The sequence below is a fragment of the Hyperolius riggenbachi genome, chromosome 5 (assembly GCF_040937935.1).
Source record: "Hyperolius riggenbachi isolate aHypRig1 chromosome 5, aHypRig1.pri, whole genome shotgun sequence".
NCBI lineage: Eukaryota > Metazoa > Chordata > Amphibia > Anura > Hyperoliidae > Hyperolius > Hyperolius riggenbachi.
Window position 1 is genome coordinate 179,819,915 of NC_090650.1, and position 20,263 is coordinate 179,840,177.

The following is a 20,263-nucleotide window of genomic DNA, read 5'->3' on the forward strand; positions in this document are numbered from 1 at the left end:
TAGGTGGGACAAACAAAAAATGCACTGAAAACGAGGATTCAGAAACACATGTCCACCATACGATTGGCCGAACGGGATTTACATGATGGTAAGACACGGACTCCAGTGGCTGAGCACGCTCTCAAAGCGCATGGGGGTGAAATCAAAGGTTGGAGAGTATGTGGTCTAATGCATGTCACTTTATCTTCCAGGGGTGGGGACATCACTCAGACCTTATTGCGTCAAGAGACACGGTGGATCTATGAGCTGGACACACTTACACCGGTAGGTTTAAACGAGGAGTTTACTTTTCTTGGATACTTACACTAAATACAATTGAATGTATTATGCTTATTGCGGGGTTGTTTGTGTGTCAGTATCGTGTATGGTCTACATGTCATCTGTTTGGGGTCCAGTGAGTAGACACGTTGTCTATATTCCTTGTTCATTTTCCACCCCGTGTAGTACATGCATGCCCAGTTAATGTGTTTGCCGTTTATTGGCACTGTGGGTGTGACACTCTGGTGATTACATGTGTGGTTTTTGGTATTGGAGGTGTTTCTAATATGGGGTCTTGGTGAGTAGACCCCTTTCTATCACAGTGCCTTTGTTCTGGTATGGCTGGGGATTTGTTTTTACACCCTGGTTCATATGAATAGTAGGTGGGTGATAGATTCCTAGGGAATATTAATATTATGAGAATTCTAACCTTTGTTGTTTTCTGTTTATGTATGTAGTTATGATGTACTATGGATTCATCCACCACAGACATCAATATCGATTTGTGGAACAAGTTGATGAAGCGGACCGCATTTGCAGCAATGGACCTATATAATTTGCTTATTTGTGTTAGTTTATGGGGCGGTTACTAATGCACTGCACACATATAATTATTATTCATGTTCAATTATTTTATATGTTGTATCCTTATATGATATGGATTCTGGTTAACTTAATATGTTCAGTGTAGTTTTTTAACTCCACCACCGGATGGCCTCAGTAGTCTGTATTTTCCAGCTGTTGTATTGTTTTTCATACATTGAATACAAGATTGGCTTTGGTCAAACTAAGGGCCATGCAACATTATTAACTTTATTATAAGTATATATATGAGTACAATTGTCTACTGCGTATAGACTGTTTCTCAGTTGTCCATCATGATCTGCGCACTCTGCGGGTCTCTGGGGCTCTCTTCCTGTGTGCCCTCTTGCTTTCCCTCTGTTATGCGTATTAGCACTATGTATGTTTACTAGGTTGCCTTGACAGCGCCCAACCTTCCTTGACTTCCAGGTGGTGGGACGGATCACCACGCTGACTACAGCTTGGTATCTGGTCCTACGTGCGTGGCCACGCATATCGCGAGACTTTGACTGCTTGTCCCGCCCCCCCTATTACGCAATCCCTACATAGGTGGAAGGCGCTGGCGTCCTTATATGCCCAGTTGAAGCCGCAGTTGGCGGCGAATTGCGAAGGCTCTCTCCAGCACACACCCCGCTTCCTATCTACCACTCTGACTTTGGTAAGCCTTGTTCACCTCTGGCATTCAACACATCACATGGGTATTCTAGCTGGCTCCGTCCAGCCTCCTGTCACTTCGTCTCAGGCTTGATGCACTATTCCTCACTTCCTCACGCTTTCTCACTTCACTGGGTCACTTCCCTTCCTTCTCTGCATCTAATTTTCACAGCATCCTTTTTTCCCCTTGGATGGGACTGTTTGATCATCAGCACTAGCACTTTAGCTTGTTGAAGCAGAGTGGTGGTATTTATTCCTATTTATTATATATATTAATGTTGGAAGCCTTATAATCATTGCATGTGTATCATATTATTATAGAGATTGGTGTGTTTCCTGGATTTACATTTTAATTGATTTTATCATTGGAACCTAAATTGTAATACAATAAAGCTTTTGTTATCTTGTACTATGTGTGGTGCGGTCTTTATGGGGACAAGTCTTTAGTTTGGTTGTTGCAGGTCTGTACATTCCCCTTCTGCACACACAAATTTATTTGGATTGACTATAGAAGCTTTATAACTTGACTGGTGCTTGCCCTATGCTTGTTAATTCAGTAAAAAAAAAAAAACATAGTTACATAGTTATTTGGGTTGAAAAAAGACTTGCGTCCATCGAGTTCAACCAGAGAACAAAGTGCAACACCAGCCTGCTCCCTCACATATCCCTGTTGATCCAGAGGAAGGCGAAAAACTCTTACAACGCATTGTCCAATTAGCCCCAAAAGGGAAAAGATTCCTTCCCAACTCCAGAAAGCAATCAGATAAAATCACTGGATCAACATCACTGGGCAGTACCTAGTAATTGTAGCCATGGATGTCTCTTAACGCAAGAAAAGCATCTAAGCCCCCTTTAAATGCAGGTATAGAATTTGCCATAACTACTTCTTGTGGCAATGCATTCCACATCTTAATCACTCTTACTGTAAAGAACCCTTTCCTAAATAAATGGCTAAAACGTTTGATGTATTTATACATGTTAATTAGATCCCCTCTACGGCGTCTTTTCTCTAGACTAAATAAACCCAGTTTATCTAACCTTTCTTGGTAAGTAAGGCCTTCCATCCCTCGTATCAATGTTGTTGCTCGTCTCTGCACCTGCTCTAGAACTGCAATATCTTTCCTGTAATGTGGTGCCCAGAATTGAATTCCATATTCCAGATGTGGTCTTACTAGAGGGTTAAACAGGGGCAATATTATGCTAGCATCTCGAGTTTTTATTTCCCTTTCAATGCATCCCAAAATTTTATTAGCTTTAGCTGCAGCGGCTTGGCATTGAATACGATTATTTAACTTGTTGTCGATGATTATTCCTAAGTCCTTCTCCAAGTTTGATGTCCCCAACTGTATTCCATTTATTTTGTATGGTGCTAGACCATTGGTACGACCAAAATGCATGACTTTACATTTTTCAACATTGAATTTCATCTGCCTTTTATGTGCCCATATAGCCATCCTATCCAAATCCTGTTGCAATATGTCACTATCTTCCCAAGAGTTGATGATTCTGCACAATTTTGTATCATCTGCAAAAATAGCAACATTGCTTTCTACTGCATCTATTAGGACAGTGTCGTCCAACTGGCGGGCCGCATCCGGCCTGCCAGGCCCCCCTGCCGCCTGCTCCATGCAGTGGCAACGCTGCAAAGCCCCCCAAGTCCCCAGAGCTGAGAGGACTTTTTTTTTAAACCCCCTTTCCCTCATGCTGCAGCTGCTGAAATGTACATATTTACAGCCCCCCCTCGTTCTCCCTTGTGCTGCTGCCCCCACCTCTAACATACCTCAGATCAGCGGCGAGCAAGAGATAGGAGCCAGCCAGACTGGTGCATAGCAGCCGCACAGTGGATTTTAAATGCTGGACGTGACAGATGATGTCACTTCCTGCATTTGAATTCACCGCGCGGCTGATGTGCATCGGTCTGGCTGGCTCCTATGTCTTGTTCGCCGCTGATCTGAGGTGTGTTAGCAGCGGCAGCAGCACAGGGGAGGACGTGGGGTGGGAGGGAGGGCTTTAAATATGTACATTTAAGCAGTCGCAGCATGAGGGTAAGGGGGTTTATGGTGGATTAGATTGCCAGTAGTTGAGTAATTATGGCTGTATTCCGTCTGCCAGTCAAAATGCATTTTGTGGGGAAATATGCTGCCAATCTGATTGCATTTTGTGAGGAAATATGCTGCCAATCTGATTGCATTTTGTGCAAAATATGCTGCCGATCTGATTGCATTTTGTGGGGAAATGTGCTACCAATCAGATAGCATTTTGTGGGGAAATCTGCTGCCAATCTGATTGCATTTTGTGGGGAAATATGCTATCACTCTAGTTGCATTTTGTAGGGAAATCTGCTGCTAGATTTTTTTTTCTTGGGAAGGGGGGGGGGGGGGTGTCTGCCGGCCCTCCACCATGTGGTCTGGAAAAAAAACGGCCCTCCATGCCCGCGAAGTTGGACTGCACTGTACTAGGTCATTAATAAATAAATTGAAGAGCACTGGACCCAGTACTGACCCCTGTGGGACCCCACTGCTAACAGTCACCCATTTTGAGTATGATCCACTGACCACAGTGCTTTGTTTTCTGTCCATTAGCCAGTACCCTATCAATGCACACAGACTCTTCCCCAGTCCTTGCAACCTCAACTTTTGCACCACACTTTCGTGGGGAACAGTGTCGAAGGCCTTAGCAAAGTACAAGTATATCACATCTACAGCATTCCCAATATCCACTTTAGTGTTCACTACCTCATAAAAGCTGAGCATGTTAGTCAAACAGGACCTGTCTTTAGTAAACAAATGCTGATGCTGAGAAATAAGATTATTTTCTGCTATGAAGTCACGTATAGTATCTCTTAGTAACCCCTCAAATGGTTTGCATACAACTGATGTTAAGCCTACTGGTCTATAACTTCCTGGATCTGATTTTTTGCCCTTCTTAAATAATGGGAAAACATGGGCTGTACGCCAATCTACTGGGACTCTGCCAGTTGAAAGAGAGTCACAAAAGATAAGATAAAGGGGTTTATCTATGACTGAACTTAATTCCCTTAGAATCCGAGGATGCATGCCATCTGGGCCAGGTGCCTTGTCTATTTTTAATTTATTTAGTCTTGCCTTCACTTCTTCCTGCGTTAAGTATTTAATATTACAATTGGAAGATTGAGACTCTTCTGCATCTGTAATTTGCAACAGTGATGTTTCCCTAGTGAAGACAGAAGCAAAGAACTGGTGCCTTTGCTGGTATACAGTATAGTGTTGCAGATGTAGCCGGTTACTGACTTGCATAGCATGTATGAATTTATGCCAAAGCGGGCCCGCTTGGATGCTATATACCCTATCCAACTCAGCATCCCCTTATAGGCCATCAGAATTTAATCTACGCTTATGTCCCTCTGTGGTACATAAGTGCTCCGGAAGTTGCCAACCACCATCTGATACACTTCCCAGATTTTTTTTAAGTTTTGGCACAGGGTAGGTGGACTTCTTGAAGGTGTCATTGTTGCCGAAGTGCAAAAACTTCATGATCAAACTGAAGCGATATTCAGACATCACTATTCCAAAAAAAAGGGGTCACAATAATTTTATTGGTGGTCCAATACCATTTCTACAGGGGCTTCCCTACCACTCTCTGCAGAATATTTGGGCCCAAAAAGAGCCAAATGTCCTGTTTGATGACTGGCTCCCATGTCCTGCTGCTGGAAAAGGGCCCTTGTGGAGAAGACAGTTGTTGGGTGGCATAGTGGTTAGTCTCCTCCACTATTTTTTCAATGACCGCGTCAGTGAAGAAGAGCTGCAGGTAGGTCAGGGGGATGAGTTCACAGTCTACCTTCCGGCCAGGCTTCCCAGTAAAAGGGAAAAGTGGGGGCGGTGGCGGAGCCTGAGTAAGGTCTATGGGGCACCAAACACAGACATCCCTGACCTCGGTGGTGATGGATTTACTGTCGGTCTCGCTACCTGGATCAAATGACAGATCTCCAGGTGCATTGCTGTCACTCGAGTCTGCCAGTGACTGCTGATCGCTGTCTTCAATTTCCACCAGCGCTTCCAGTGTGAGACGCCTTTTGGAGGCTGGCACCATAGCAGATGACAGGCAGGTAGAGGTCGTGCAGGCGGCAGGCAGAGAGTAGTCAAATCCAGGCAGAGGTCGGGGCAGGCGGCAGGCAGAGAGATCAGTCAAAATCCAGGCAAAAATCGATAGGTAGGCAGAAAAGTAATCAAATCAGCAGATCATACAGATCACACGAGCAACTTAGCTCAGATGCAGTCAGATGCAGTCAGGAACCAAATGGCAACATTGCATTGCATACAAATCCCCTTGTATCCAATACAATGCATATTTGGGCCAATCAGCTTTTAATAATTTTTTCCCTCCTCACCTCCCCCATTACCCCACGGCGCCCCGACATCACGCCGCATCGCTGCACACAGCTGGTCGACTACCCTGATTGGGCCCCGGGTCCCCTGAACAACAGCAGCAGCCGAGGGAGAGAAGCCTGGGTCAGCTGGCCAGCACTGATTGTGCGCTGGACCCAGGAGATACACAGGAGCGGCAGTTTCAGGCAGCCAGAGCTGAGCTCGGTCTTACTGCTCTGAACTCCGAACTCCTGTCACTCAGCCTGAGCTCAGTTCGGGAATACCACCGGGGGGTTTAAACTGAAATGAATTCAACACCTGTTAGTTTCACTCTTTCGTAGGCCTCGTTTCCATCTATGCGCTTCTGTCTGCTTCTTTCCACTTTTCAGCAACATGTATCAATCTGTAATATTGATGTGCTGATAAAAAGCGGTCAGAAGCGCCCAGATGGAAACGAGGCCTTCAATTTAGTTACAATATGTAACTATTCTTTCAACAACCTTTAGGCCTCTTGCACACTGCACGCGATTCCGATTCAGATTCCGCTTTTTAATCAGTTTTTACATCCGATTCAGATTCCGATTTGCAGTGTGCAGGGAGCAAACTGAAAATCGGAATCTGAATCGGATGTAAAAACTGATTAAAAAGCGGAATCTGAATCTGAATTGCTTGCAGTGTGCAAGAGGCCTGAATGAGATTGAATTTAGAAAAAATGTTATTGAATCATCTATCAACTATATGTTCTATTTGTAATATGCAATGTATAATCACATAATTTGGGATTTCTTTACAGGTATTCTTGCACATCGGTTCAATCTAGTTTGAGGTTTTTCCATTATGGAACAGCAGGGGGCTTTCTGAGACAGAAATTGGTTACATTGCTTCAGCTTAAATGTCACAGCATACTCCTTGATGTCAAAGTAAGTTGAAATCTATTGGTTATATTTATTTGGAGATTACAAAAATATGTCTTAAATTGTACATTAGCTAATGTCTGATGTTTTTATGAATCTCTAGATAAACAGCCTTCGAACTCTCTGCATCAATGCTTACAAAATGTTATTACTACAAGTTTACAGGTATGTGTGGAATAATTTACATTTCCAGTGTGGCTAATATGCTTTAGAAATCTTTAAATCTTTATTTCTGAAGCTATTATTATGATTATTCTTATTATTACAGTATATGTACATTTCACGTGTCAGATGTACATTTCCTGAATTTCACTTTGTTGCTGCATTTCATGCGTGGGAGTTAAGGTTTTCTGCATTTTAACACTTGTGGGAGGTAATTTTAACACATGACTCTAGGTAATTAGACAATGTTCCCCAAACACATAAGACAGCATTTTTTCCTCAAACAGCTGATTTGCATCATGGATCCCTATGCATCCTTCCCTATGCAAAGTCCCAAGCGGAGCATACATGAGTGATTACTAATCCTGCTCTCAGCATTCCACTGACGGGATCTCCCTTCAGTTGGGGCACCTCTAGCTTCCTAATACCTGGGAGCACCTGTAACTACTTAGTATTAGGTAGCCAGAGGTACACTCAGTATTAAGGGACACCTACTTACAGGGAAAGTAAGGAAGAAGTGACAGCGGGACCAGCCAGCACATTTGCGGTGCAGTTTTGTGGGGGTTTGTAGGTTTGCGGAGTGTAGGGTGCCAGGAGATCTGTGCCTATAGGCTCCTATTATGTAAATCCGGGCCTGGCAATAACCTATCCTGTGTACCATTGGGGTCCAATGTGCCTATGTAGAAAAGTTCAGGTCCACACCACTTCCAAAAGATAAAATGCACTTTACTGTAGATCCATAAAAGCTTGCTGTATAGCATCTACAGCCCACTGTTTCAGGTCCGATGCTCTTTTACAAGCCGCTCAGCAATTCATGCAGCGTTTTATATATATATATATATATATATATATATATATATGTATATATATATATATATAGTCAGGATTCCTATGCAAGGGCTTGCAATGCAAAGGAATCGCAAAGAAAGTAGTTTTGTCACTTTGCAAGAAACACTGAGACTCAGACCGGAATTAAAGGAATTAATATGGAGATTTATTGCAAGCGCTGACATGAATGGAATAAACTGCATCAATGATGTAAATTAAGCTCATGCAGAAATAAATGCAAATAACCAGGTAATCAGCATGCATAAACAAAAGGCATTAAGTTCATGCACAGTAGTAATGCTATATCAGGCAATCAGTTATAAATAATAATGCAACTGAAAATAAAGCTAAACACCGTAGCAGGAATACTATCAGGGATTTGCATATGCTAAGAACCCCCTGCATATAGATGAATATGCAGGATAATCCAAAGCATATAATTAAGTGTGCACACTGAACCCTGAACCTGGCTAATATATACACATATGAACTACATACAATATATACATGAACAGAGCAACTGAATCAGAATCGGCAGGCAATGGGAAGTCAAACATGCAAGGTCAAACCAGAGAATCATAAAAGATATAATCACTTAGGCAAAAGATTAGTCAACAGCAAAAAGGTAATACACGGCAAGGCAAGATACTAGGCACAGATGCAAGGCAGGAAAGACTAGAACTCGCTGATCAGGACTAGGAACTGATGATGATGATCCAGCACTGGACTGACTTGCTACAGCAGCTTAAATTCTGTGTTGGGAGGTTAGATGACAAAGTCCAGGTAATCCCAGACCTGCCCTCATTATAGTCTGTGATGGACAGTTCCTAAAAGAGAGACCCCTGCTGGTAGCAGAGAGTAAAACAAGTTGCCGCATAATCCCTGAGGACACTGAGGACATCTGCTGGTGACATAGAGGAAGTTCATCAACAAAGTTCAGGAAATTGCCAGCAGATGCCAATCGTGACATATATATAGACTAGTGTCATAACTTGTCCACCAATCAGCAGGAGGCCCAAGAGGGACTGATGGGGAACTTGTCAACACCTCACAAAGACCTACCCATAGAGCTGCCTGCCTCCATTCATTGGATGTCTAACATTTTATTTTTTCATATTGTCAACAACTCTGACAGAGGCAGACCTAGTGAGAAACCTGATTACAACATACAGGTACATCCTCACGGTCACGCCCCTCACAAGGCCATTGGTCGCTGCCACAAAGCAGTTAGGTGTACAAATAAGACACATCAGAACGAGCTGATGAGATACCCCTGTAGTTCTCGCTAACACCATGTAAGCTCCTTATGCAAATCAAAAGCCGCTACAGGACAGGAATGCCTCAAAAAAGCTGATTGTGTACATCTCCGGCGCATCTATAGCAACCCTTAAAAAAGAGCCGCTGTGTCCCCAGCAGCCAAGTCATGTGGGCGTATAAAAAATAGCCCCATGTCATAGGAGACACATGATGGGGAAAGCTAAACCTGGATGGGCGGGGATCACCGCCACATCCATGACAAAAAAAAAATATCTGCAGGCAGCATCTCTAACAATCATGCCGGGACACAGCCTGTAAGCAAACCAACACTAGTGAGACTAGCATCAAGAAAGCACACAGTACTCACCATAGGGGGAAGGGGGGGGGGAGCATTAGACCAGCCCACTCCTGAAAAATAAAAACAAACAATATAAAGTACATCGAAGATGAAAAGCTAGCACAATAAACACCAAAAAGCACAGTCAGCAAGTATAAGTTTGTAAAAGTTCTACCAAATAAAATTAAGATCATATTCCCTATTTAGACCTGATTTTACTGTATCGAGTTCCCTGATCCATTTTACTTCTCTCATTAAAAGCTGTTTATGTCTGTCTTTCCCATATTATCTTGAAAGAAAGGAGGAGAACTGTGACGCCGGGCGACGCCCAGTCGTCCGAGGATTCGCGGCCGATTGTCCGATCGCAACCGTGATCGGAAAACTGACATTCTTTATTTTTAAAATAGAAGTTTTTCCTTCCTGCCTTCCCCCCCCCCCTTTTGCCATGAGGGCTGAATGGGCCTGCGTTAGCATATGGCTAAAGCAACCTGGTTTAGCAAGAAATCCTGTTAAGGCTCCCGGAAAAGCTCTGGTGACACTAATGTGCTAATTGGGCAGAGCTGAAATACCAACAGAGTCTATTCAACAGGGGAAGCTAGCACAGCATGAGGTCTATTGACACCTACATTCCTCCCAGTCTTGACGGCACCGACTAAACTGAGTATGGAATGCATGGTGTTGATAACTTTGTCACATTTTGCAAATACCATCCATGGGAGGAATATGAAAATTACATAATTTTGTTTCCCTAATTCTGTAGAATATGGTGATACTAGACATAGCCAGGTAACCCGAGCAGGGGCTGAGATATGAATAATGGGGTCCCCGTGCGCCCCAAATATTGCAAGTTTGATGTCCTATGAACGTGTATTCTCAGCCCAATCTGAATATGAAATCGGTTTGCATGTGCGACAAAACCCCGGCGGGGTATGAAATTGGACATATTTTGTGGATGGCTGGAAGTTCCTCCCCTGAGAACTCACTGCCTGACACGCCCCTGGGCTGAGCTTGAGACTCCGCCCAGAAATGTCAGTGCTCAAAACTGATTGCATGAGGACCCCTAGCCAATTCCCCCACTTTCCATCATACCGAAAAGACTGCCACTGCTTGGGGAAATAGCAGTGGCCATCTTGCAGGCGGAGCAACGGCCATGTGGTTCGGCCATATTGCGAACTAACTGCAACAAAGGAACTTTGTCTTTTCCCGAACGGACTTTCCACAGAATCATAAGTATTCGTTCTTTTTATCCCTTTTTCTTTTATGTACTGTGTTATCACTGTCTCTCATCGTTTAATTGTTCACGATTGTCTGTATATATTAATTATTTATATTGTAACAAATAAAGGCTTTTTAAAAGGTCTTTACCTCTCAGTAAAACCTTCTATTCAGTATACACAGACGAGACCTAAACTTCCGAAGGGACGCTACTGTTTTGATAGATAGATAGGAATTGCACAGTTTTAACCGGTTGTTTGTTTCACAGGTCTATAGCCAGTTAGCAGTTATCTCTGGGCTGATAGAAAACAGAGATGGTGGCAAATCTACCCCTGGGTTGGAGTAAAAGTGTATTTTCGTAACCTCACAGGCTCCCTACTGCGTCGTGACGCTCAAACTCCGCCAATTCTACGCAGATTGCGTCCATAGCTCTCAATCTGTGTGCTAGAATCGGATCGGACGGTTTTGCGTGTTCACGGCCAGTGGGGCTCTTGTGACAAGAACCAAGAGCCCGATTTGGTGTAGAATGTTAATAAGGTGATGTCTGATGCAAACACACACAATGATTATACTCACAAGGACGGGTCGCCTCCAAGGCAACCACTGGATAAGCAGGCGGGGAGAATTGTAACCTGACCCCGCTCAGGGTTAAGAAGTCGCTCTCTGTAGATAGAAGGAAATGGGGATACCCCCCTCCCACCACCCAGGGTGGACCAAACAATTATGTGGTATAACAACAGAGGCGCCAAGTAGAGTAAAATTAGTTAAAATTGTTAAAAAGGGGGAAGTGGGTGGACTCACCTCCCTTCTGAAAAAATGCCAGACAACGGGCAGGTTACTTCAAGTTTAAAGTAGCATTTATTATGAGCTCCAAAAGTGCAACGCGTTTCACGGGTAACAGGCTTCTTCAGGCAAACAATTTTTGGAAGGAGCAAAGTCGGGTCAAGAGCCAGATATAGCGCCTCTGTCTGACAGAGGCACCTCTGTCTGACAGAGGCGCTATATCTGGCTCTTGACCCGACTTTGCTCCCTCCAAAAATTGTTTGCCTGAAAAAGCGGGACTGTTACCCGTGAAACGCGTTGCACTTTTGGAGCTCATATTAAATATTACTTTAAACTTGAAGTAACCTGCCCGTTGTCTGGCCATTCTTTTAGAAGGGAGGTGAGTCCACCCACTTCCCCCTTTTTAACAATTTTAACTAATTTCACTTTCCCATATTATGTCTAACTTTCCCCTCTTGTTGTGTTATCTATGATGTGGGGCTGTTTTTTTATGTGCCCACGTGACTTGGTTGCTGGAGACGCGGTGGCTCTCTTCAAAGGGTTGCCAGGGATGTGGCAGGGACAGCGCTATTGTGATAGGATTTTTTTGAGGCACTCCCGTCCTGTATTTTGAAAAAGTGTAGTGATCCCAGTGCTCATACAGCCTTACCATTTCCAATGGCTGTCCAAGTCCTCCAAGTTAAATGGTGAATACCAACTCTTTGACCGCAGATCATAGGGCAACATCCAGCCACTGCTTCTTGCTCACTCAAGCCGCTGTGTTTCCACCACCTTGGCGTGTGTTTCACCTTCTGACTCCAACAACTTCCGCTTTCCGCTGATGTCACTGTCCTCCACTGCTTTGGCGGAGAGTGCAATCTAGAATGTGAAGGGAAAATAATCATGCAGACTGCTCCTGTAGTTGGAATCACGCACCACACCAGGATACTTACTAAAAAGCCACTTGCTTTATTGCTCATCACATTAAATCCCAACCCAGGGGTTTCAGCTTTTGCTCCTGCATAATAGTTTCTGGTTGCACACTTCCCTTACATATACCCAATTTTTTTCAGTAAGCCTCCAGGACAGGTGAACTACGAGATTTGACTCCCAGGAAACAGGAAACATCCACTTGGTCTCTCTATAAGTTTAGACCCACTGCAGGTGTCCGGCAGTATGGATGTTTCCTGTTCCCTGGAACAGGTCTCTCTGTAGTTGTGTCTTAGTCCTGGAGAGCCTGGGTGGCTTAGGGCTGGTTGGACACGCTGCCGGGGTTGATGTGCACGATTGTAGGCATGGTGGTAAAGTGTGGAGACCCTGGTGGCTTACCTCTTCAAACCGCTGGGTGTGTAGCAGGAGAGCGGGGAAGAGAGGGCTGCGACGAAGACGCTTCCTGCAGAGGTGGCTTGCTCGGTTGTGCATGTCAGGATATAGAGCGGTAGGCAAGAGGCCGTGCGCAGTGATTCCCTCATCAAAGATGGCGGCAAGGACGGTTCCGGTGTTGCAGTGACGTCACTTCTGCCAGCCAGGATTGAAGAGCCGCAGCATCTAGGCGTCCTCTCTCACTTATTCTGAGCTGATGTGAAAGATGAATGCTGTTTAGGAGGCTGGTGATCCGAGGCAGGAGGCCAAAAAGGATCCTAAGGCTGATAAACCTGAGACGGATGCCAATAAGCAGGACGCAGGAGCGTTGAGATGAAGGCTTATTTTGACTTCTCTTTTGCAGCAAGCCTTAGCTGTACTGGATGGTTGCTGGTACATGTGATTTAGTGTGATTGGTCGCATTTAGCAACTATTGCATTTTGATGTGGGTATTTTTTTTGTCTGTTTCTTTATTTCAGAGTAATTCTGCTGATAAATCTGACAGGCCCAGGTCAAAACGTTGCCCTGCTTGTAATGATAAACTTCGACATGGATGGGTTATAACTTTGTCAAGCTTGTATAATTACAGTGCTTAATCAGGAGTCGGCTACATCTTATAAGTACTTAATGAGTGCAATGAGAAATGAAATGACTGAATCAATTAAGGCTTTCAGAAAAGCAATGGCTATGTCATTTACGGCAAGCACCTGTGGTTAATGTGGTTCCAGATAAAGCGCCTGTGCCAATTAATGTTGAAGCTAATATATCTGCACCTGCTGTGGTGGTTACAACTCCTCCAGTAATTCATGATATGCCTGTTTCTGTGTCAGAAGAAATTGTTAGTACTATATCTACAGAACCAGCAATTGTGCATAGAAAGGCTACTGCTAAGTCTAGACTGGTTTTGTCTGATTCAGAACCAGAGGAAGTTGAAATGGATTGTTCTGATTACGATTGTGAGGAGGAAGAGGATGCAGAATTAAATGCTGATACACCTACAAGATTTAAATTTGCATCAAGTGAAACTGAAGAGCTGTTGAAAGCTATAATTAATGCATTAGATTTAAAGACTGACAAGCCACAAATGACTTCTGTTCATGATGATTGTATGCAGGAATGGAAGGAGACCAGCCACTAGTATTTCCTGTGCATACATCCACAAAAAATATGATTAACAATCAGTGCAAAAATCCCGACAGAAAAGTGTTTTTGTCTAGAGGATTTAAACGAAGGGTTCCCTTTTCAGAAGAGGATAGCAAACACTGGGACAAGTGTCCTAAGTTGGATGCTTCTTTTTCTCAAGTTAATCGTGAAAATGAATTAACTTTTGAGGATATTGGTAATCTGAAAGAGCCTTCTGATAAAAAAGCAGAGTTTGCCTTAAAGAGACTCTGAATCGAGTTAAAAACTCGCTTTTTAGCTTATAATCATCATGGGCATGCTTGCCCCAGCTAAAACGCCGCTATCCCGCAGCTGAACGAGGGGTCTTTACCCCATAAATCCCCCCCTGCAAAATCCACAACCAACTTGGTCATAGATTTTGCTGCTCATGGAGGCAAGGCTAACGGCTGCAGCAGTGAAGGAAGACTGAGAGGTGCAGGCGGAGGCGGAGATACGCGCTGATAGACGCGCATGGAGGCAGGGTGGAGGCCGTTAGCCCTGCCTCAACAGGAAGCGATCCCCGGCGAGCACGGAGGGGATTTGGGGGGTAAAGACCGTTCAGCCGCGGGATAGCAGCGTTTTAGCTGGGGCAAGCATGCCCATGATGATTATAAGCTAAAAAGCGAGTTTTTAACTCGCTTCAGACTCTCTTTAAAGAAAACTTGGACAGCTATTGGTGCAAATTTTCGGCCTGCTGCGGCGAATACGGTAGTTGCTCGCACTTCTGAGTCAATTAGATTGACGGCCAGAGCTGCAGCTTTAGCCCATGTAAGACATTGGATAAAGACATGGGATGGAAGTACTTTATCCAAAAATAAAGTGTGTACAATTCTGTTTTCAGGAGATCTATTAATTGGGCCGGAATTGGAACAGATTTTCAAGCTAACGTTGAATAAAAATAAATGTTTTTCGAAGAAAAGAGTGTTTCAACAAACGAAAAAGGTTTTTTTTTCGTAAAGACAAACAGGTTACTAAGCCAGGCCAGCAGAATAAACGTAAACAGCGGCAAATCGAACGCTTTGTTCAAAAGCTCTGATACACAATCCAAACAAAAGTCACAATGAAAACCAGGTGGGAGGAAGACTAGGGCGGTTCCTTCCACACTGGAAACAATTTGTGAAAAGCCCATTCATAATCGATCTCATCGAAAATGGATATCACATAGTGTTTCAGGAGAAACCTCCAAAACATTATGTAACAACAAATCCATTAAAAATTGCAGAAAACACAAAAGATTAAGAGATTATTCTGCAGGAAATGCTGGAAAGACAAGTGATAAAAATAGTACCCGTAAATGAAGAAAAGAAAGGGTTCTATTCAAAGATATTCTTGGTAAAGAAACCGACAGGAAAATTTTGATTAAAGCGGACCCAAACTAAACATTTTTTTAATTCAAAACATTTAGTTGCACCACTCTGACACATACAAAGATAAATAAACACTCCTTCAAACCTATGATCATTTCAGTGCATGCTTTTCACCCTTCTCTTTTCATAGCTAGGGTTATACTGGGGGCAGCCATTAGCAATTCCTCCATTGCTGGACACCATCTACTCCACCATTTTGCCGGAAAAATCCCGGCAATTTGAAAGAGAACCCGAGGTGGGTTTGAAGAATATTATCTGCATACAGAGGCTGGATCTGCCTATACAGCCCAGCCTCTGTTGCTATCCCAAACCCACCTGAGGTCCACCTGCACTCTGCAATCCCTCATAAATCACAGCCACGCTGCTGACAAACAGCTTGTCAGAGCTGGCTGTGTTTATCTCTATAGTGTCAGTCTGCTGCTCTCCCCGCCTCCTGCAGAACTCTGGTCCCCGCCTGCATCCCTTCCCTCCCTGCTGATTGGAGGGAAGGGACGGGGGCAGGGACCGGAGCTATGCAGGAGGCGGGGGAGCAGCTGAGACTGACACTACAGATGTAAACACAGCCTCACAGCACGGCTGTGATTTATGAGGGATTGCAGAGTGCAGGGGGACCTTAGTGGGGTTTGGGATAGCAACAGAGGCTGGGCTGTATAGGCAGATCCAGCCTCTGTATGCAGATAACATTCTTTAAACACACCTCGGGTTCTCTTGAAAGGAAGGGAGGGGTTCCTCCAATAAATGTAAAATATTTCATATTTGTCATCATGCAGCTGAAAAAAGGCTGCTATTTATTATTATAATTTAGAATATAGATTTTATTTCTGAAATCTCGTATTTTTAATTTGGGTCCACTTTAATATTGAATCTGAAACCAATAAATCCATTCATAAAACATGTGAATTTCAGAATGAAGTCAATTTACACTGTCCTGAATCTTCATGATAAGCATTGATTTAAAAGATGCTTATTGGCACGTGCCCATCGAAACGAAATTGCAGGCATCTCTAAGGTCCACGGTGAGAAACGAAAACGGAATGCAGCATTATCAATTCCGTTGTCTCCCCTTTGGAATATTTACATAGATTATTGCAGAAATAGTGGCCAAAATTCACAGGAAAGGAATTATGTTCATTCCTTACCTGGACAATTTATTGGTACAGGCAGATTCAATACAGGAGTTAGTGCATCACAAAGAAATAGTGATCACATAACTAAAAAAAGCTAGATGGGTGATCAGCATGGAAAAATCTCAGATGCAACCATCTCAGATAATTCAGTTCCTAGGGTTTGTGATAAATTCGATTGAACAAAAAAAAAATCTTCTTACCAGAAGAGAAAGTGGAAAAAATAATACAGGAAGTAGTAAAATTCAGATCTTTGACAATAATTTCAATCAGGGAAGCAAAGGCGGCTGCTAGGTCTGTTAACATCCTCAGCTCCAGCAATCCAGTGGGCTATGCTGCACACGAGAATTCTGCAGATCTGGATTTTGAAGAATTGGGGAAAAACAATACAGATGTAGACCACATTGTAAAAATAACAGAAGAAGTAAAACTGTCTCTTGTCAGGCTCTATGACTATTTCATCCTGCTGATAGCAGCACTGGGGAACTTTGGTGTGGACTTCCGCTGTCTACCAGCAGATGGCTCTCGTCTTGCTGGGAGTTTTGCAGTTCCTCAGCTTGCCAGCAGATGGAACTGTGAGGAAATTCTGGCTAGTCACCTTATTAATGTGGACTTGCTAGCAGCACATTGCTAGATCATCCTGGAACTTTTACAGTGTTTGTGACACTAGCCATCTTTCCTGTGCTTCCTGATTTTTGCCCTTGTACTCTAAACTCCTGGTATTGACCCTTGCTAGTCCGACTATTCTCTTTGCCTACTGTCTCTGTATTCCTGATATATTCTGATTGCCTGGTTTGATTATTGCCTGTCTGACTTGTCTATTGTTTGCCGATTTGGTTTATCCACTCCTGTATCTATGGTGAGATCTGTGTTCCTGTGTATGCCATGGTATATATTGTGTGATCTGTGTTATTGCATAATGTTGCTTATATCTGTGTACAAGTCGATTGGACTGCACTCCAGACTTTATCAAGGGGCGATGTGCCAGGCTATTGGAATGTCAACACTTCAATTCCAAAGTATCCACGAGTATGCATCAGCCGGCACCATCTATTAACAAGCTCTTTTATTTAGTTAAAAAGACACATGAGAGAACATAACAGCAATGTTTTGGAGGAAAGCATCCTCCTTTCTCAAGCTTCTGTCAGTGTCTAACAACATAGTACTCATCAACACTTTATATACACATAACACTGGAGAATTAACCAATCACATGTCAGTGCAAAACATGGCGACCTATCCCCTCCCGTCTCTCCTGTGGACCTTGTGGGGAACTACTACTTAATATGCAAACTGACATGCGCACAAATGGACATCTCACCCTATGCGGTGGGGCGGAGGCGAAAAACCCAAGAGCGCAACATTCACGCCGACCAATGGCAGTGAGTCAGCTGGTAACATCACCCACAGGCAATGCCCTCAAACGAGCTGGACCTGATGGGGAACTGACTCACTCGCGGCCAAGCAAGCCGCCACCCACCAGTCTGACGTCAGGCAACACGCGAGCAGAGAGTCACTCCGCTCACGTGATTGCCAGCGTGCGAATCAGCATCACAGGTACGCCTTCCACCCCACCACATAGCAATCAGACAGCGCGTACTAGGCAACACAGCGTAACCATATAAACACAAGGAAATAGAAAAGTGTGACAAACATCTCCAGCACCATTGAACTTATCAAGGGGGCACAACAAGAGGACACCCTCAAATAATCAAAATGAAACAAAAAAAGAAAAGAAAAAACGAAAAGAAAAGAAAAAACACATAACCAACAACCCTATCTAATATACAATATTACATAAGCGGTGACATATCATATTCCCTATTAAGTCCCTTGGATTCAAGGGTATATAACCGCCGTATCCAAACTGCCTCACGGTACAGTAGCCTCCTAACTCTATTCCCTCCTCTTTTAGCTGGTCTAACTTGCTCTAAGACCTGAAACCGCAATTTATTCACTGAATGTCTAGCATGGACAAAGTGTTGGGGAACTGTTAGCTCTAACGCAGGTTTCCTTATAGTACTTTTATGTGCAGATAATCTGTCTTTGATTCTCTGTGTGGTCTGACCTATATAAAGCAATCCACATGGGCATTTTAGGGCATATATAACATATCTGGAATTACAATCATAGTGGCCATTGATGGGAAACTTCTTCCCACTATATGGATGTGAAACATAACTACCCTTAATAACACTATTGCAATGTACACACCCCAAACAGGGGTATGTACCATTAGGTCTAATAGATCTATTTTTCTCCAGCCTTTGTGAACCTAAATATGCATGCACCAATTTTTCTTTAAGTGTTGGTGCTCTTCTAAAAGACATCAAGGGAGGAGTCTGGAATTCGCTAATCTGTGGGAAATTATCTCTCAAAAGGTACCAATTTTTTCTCAAGATTCTGGCTATGTCATCACTAAACACATTAAACTGACTCACAAATGGAATCCTCTTGTTGTGTCCCCTCCTCCGGTTAGTTTTGTCCGTCCTATCTGTCCTCTCTAAATCCTGTCTAGTCCTATCAAGCAATGGTCTTGGATAATGTCTCCTCTGGAATTTACTCTGCATTTCATCAAGCCTATCTTTGCATAACTCTTCATCTTCAACTATACGTTTCACCCGTTGAAACTGGCTTCCTGGAATAGATAATTTAGTACTAGGAGGGTGGAAACTGTCATATAACAAAGTGGAGTTGGTGTCTGTAGGTTTAACATAAATATCTGTGCTCAGTTTTCCCTGACGCAATGTCACCATCACGTCAAGGTAGCTAACTTCAACTTCATGTGAGTGCACTGTCAATCTAATACACGGACATTGTGACTCCAATTGTGCCACAAACTGCATGAGGCTCGAACATGGCCCCACCCACATGCAAAATATGTCATCAATGTATCTCATCCAACAAATGGCACACTGTAAAAAAAATCTTATTAGTATAGACAAAAGTCTCTTCATAAGCATTCATGAACACATTTGCGTAGGTAGGGGCCACGTTCGAGCCCATCGCCGTGCCCCTGAGTTGCAAATAAAACTGGCCCTCCACCAGAAAATAGTTACGAGTCAACAGTATATACAACAATCTACATAAGAAAGATCTTTGTGTCTCAGAAAAGTCTGAGGCACATTCCAAAGTATGCTGAACTGCCTCCACACCCCCATCATGACAGATGTAGAAGACAGGGACTATGGGGTCCTCCTGTATTTTTGCCTCCGCCCTACCGCATAGGGTGAGATGTCTATTTGTGCGCATGTCAGTTTACATATTAAGTAGTAGTTCCCCACAAGGTCCACAGGAGAAATGAGAGGGGATAGGTCGCCATGTTTTGCACTGACATGTGATTGGTTAATTCTCCAGTGTTATGTGTATATAAAGTGTTGGTGAGTACTATGTTGTTAGACACTGACAGAAGCTTGAGAAAGGAGGACGCTTTCCTCCGAAACGTTGCTGTTATGTTCTCTCATGTGTCTTTTTAACTAAATAAAAGAGCTTATATCTGTATAGTTAATTAAGGGGCCCATACACCTAACGATTTTCCCGCCGATATACAGCAGATTTGATCACTGTGGTCGAATCTGCTGTGAAATCGTTGCGCAAACGCTGACAGAACGATCGATTTCCGTCCAAAATCAATCGCTCCCGTCGATCCGTCCATGCGGAAGATTTTGGTCGATTGCTGGCGGGTCGGGAGTGTGTCGATAGCGGCGTTCGAATGCCTGACGACCGACGCTAGCGGCAATACATTACCTGCTCCGGCCGGCGCGAGTCCCCCTCTGTCCCCGCGGCTTCTTCTCTGCGCTGGGTTCCGGACGGCTGCAGCTTTATTGAACTTCCTGTCCCGGCAGGAAATTTCAACAGTAGAGCGCCCTCTACTGTTTAAGCTTCCCCGGACAGGCAGTTCAATGAAGCAGCAGCCGGTCCGGAACCCAGCGCGGAA

The 20,263-nt window shown here is 43.7% G+C and overlaps 1 protein-coding gene across 6 annotated transcripts in view; it reads left to right on the forward strand.

Annotated features, from left to right (window-relative positions):
- The window catches only part of TERT (telomerase reverse transcriptase), a 961,487-nt gene that overhangs the window by 725,727 nt on the left and 215,497 nt on the right, over positions 1–20,263 (forward strand). For all 6 annotated transcript variants that reach the window (XM_068236452.1, XM_068236445.1, XM_068236448.1 and 3 more), the window contains 2 exons: positions 6,631–6,757; positions 6,855–6,916. In XM_068236452.1, the coding sequence (XP_068092553.1) occupies positions 6,631–6,757; positions 6,855–6,916 (189 nt within the window). The remainder of the gene's footprint in view (positions 1–6,630; positions 6,758–6,854; positions 6,917–20,263) is intronic.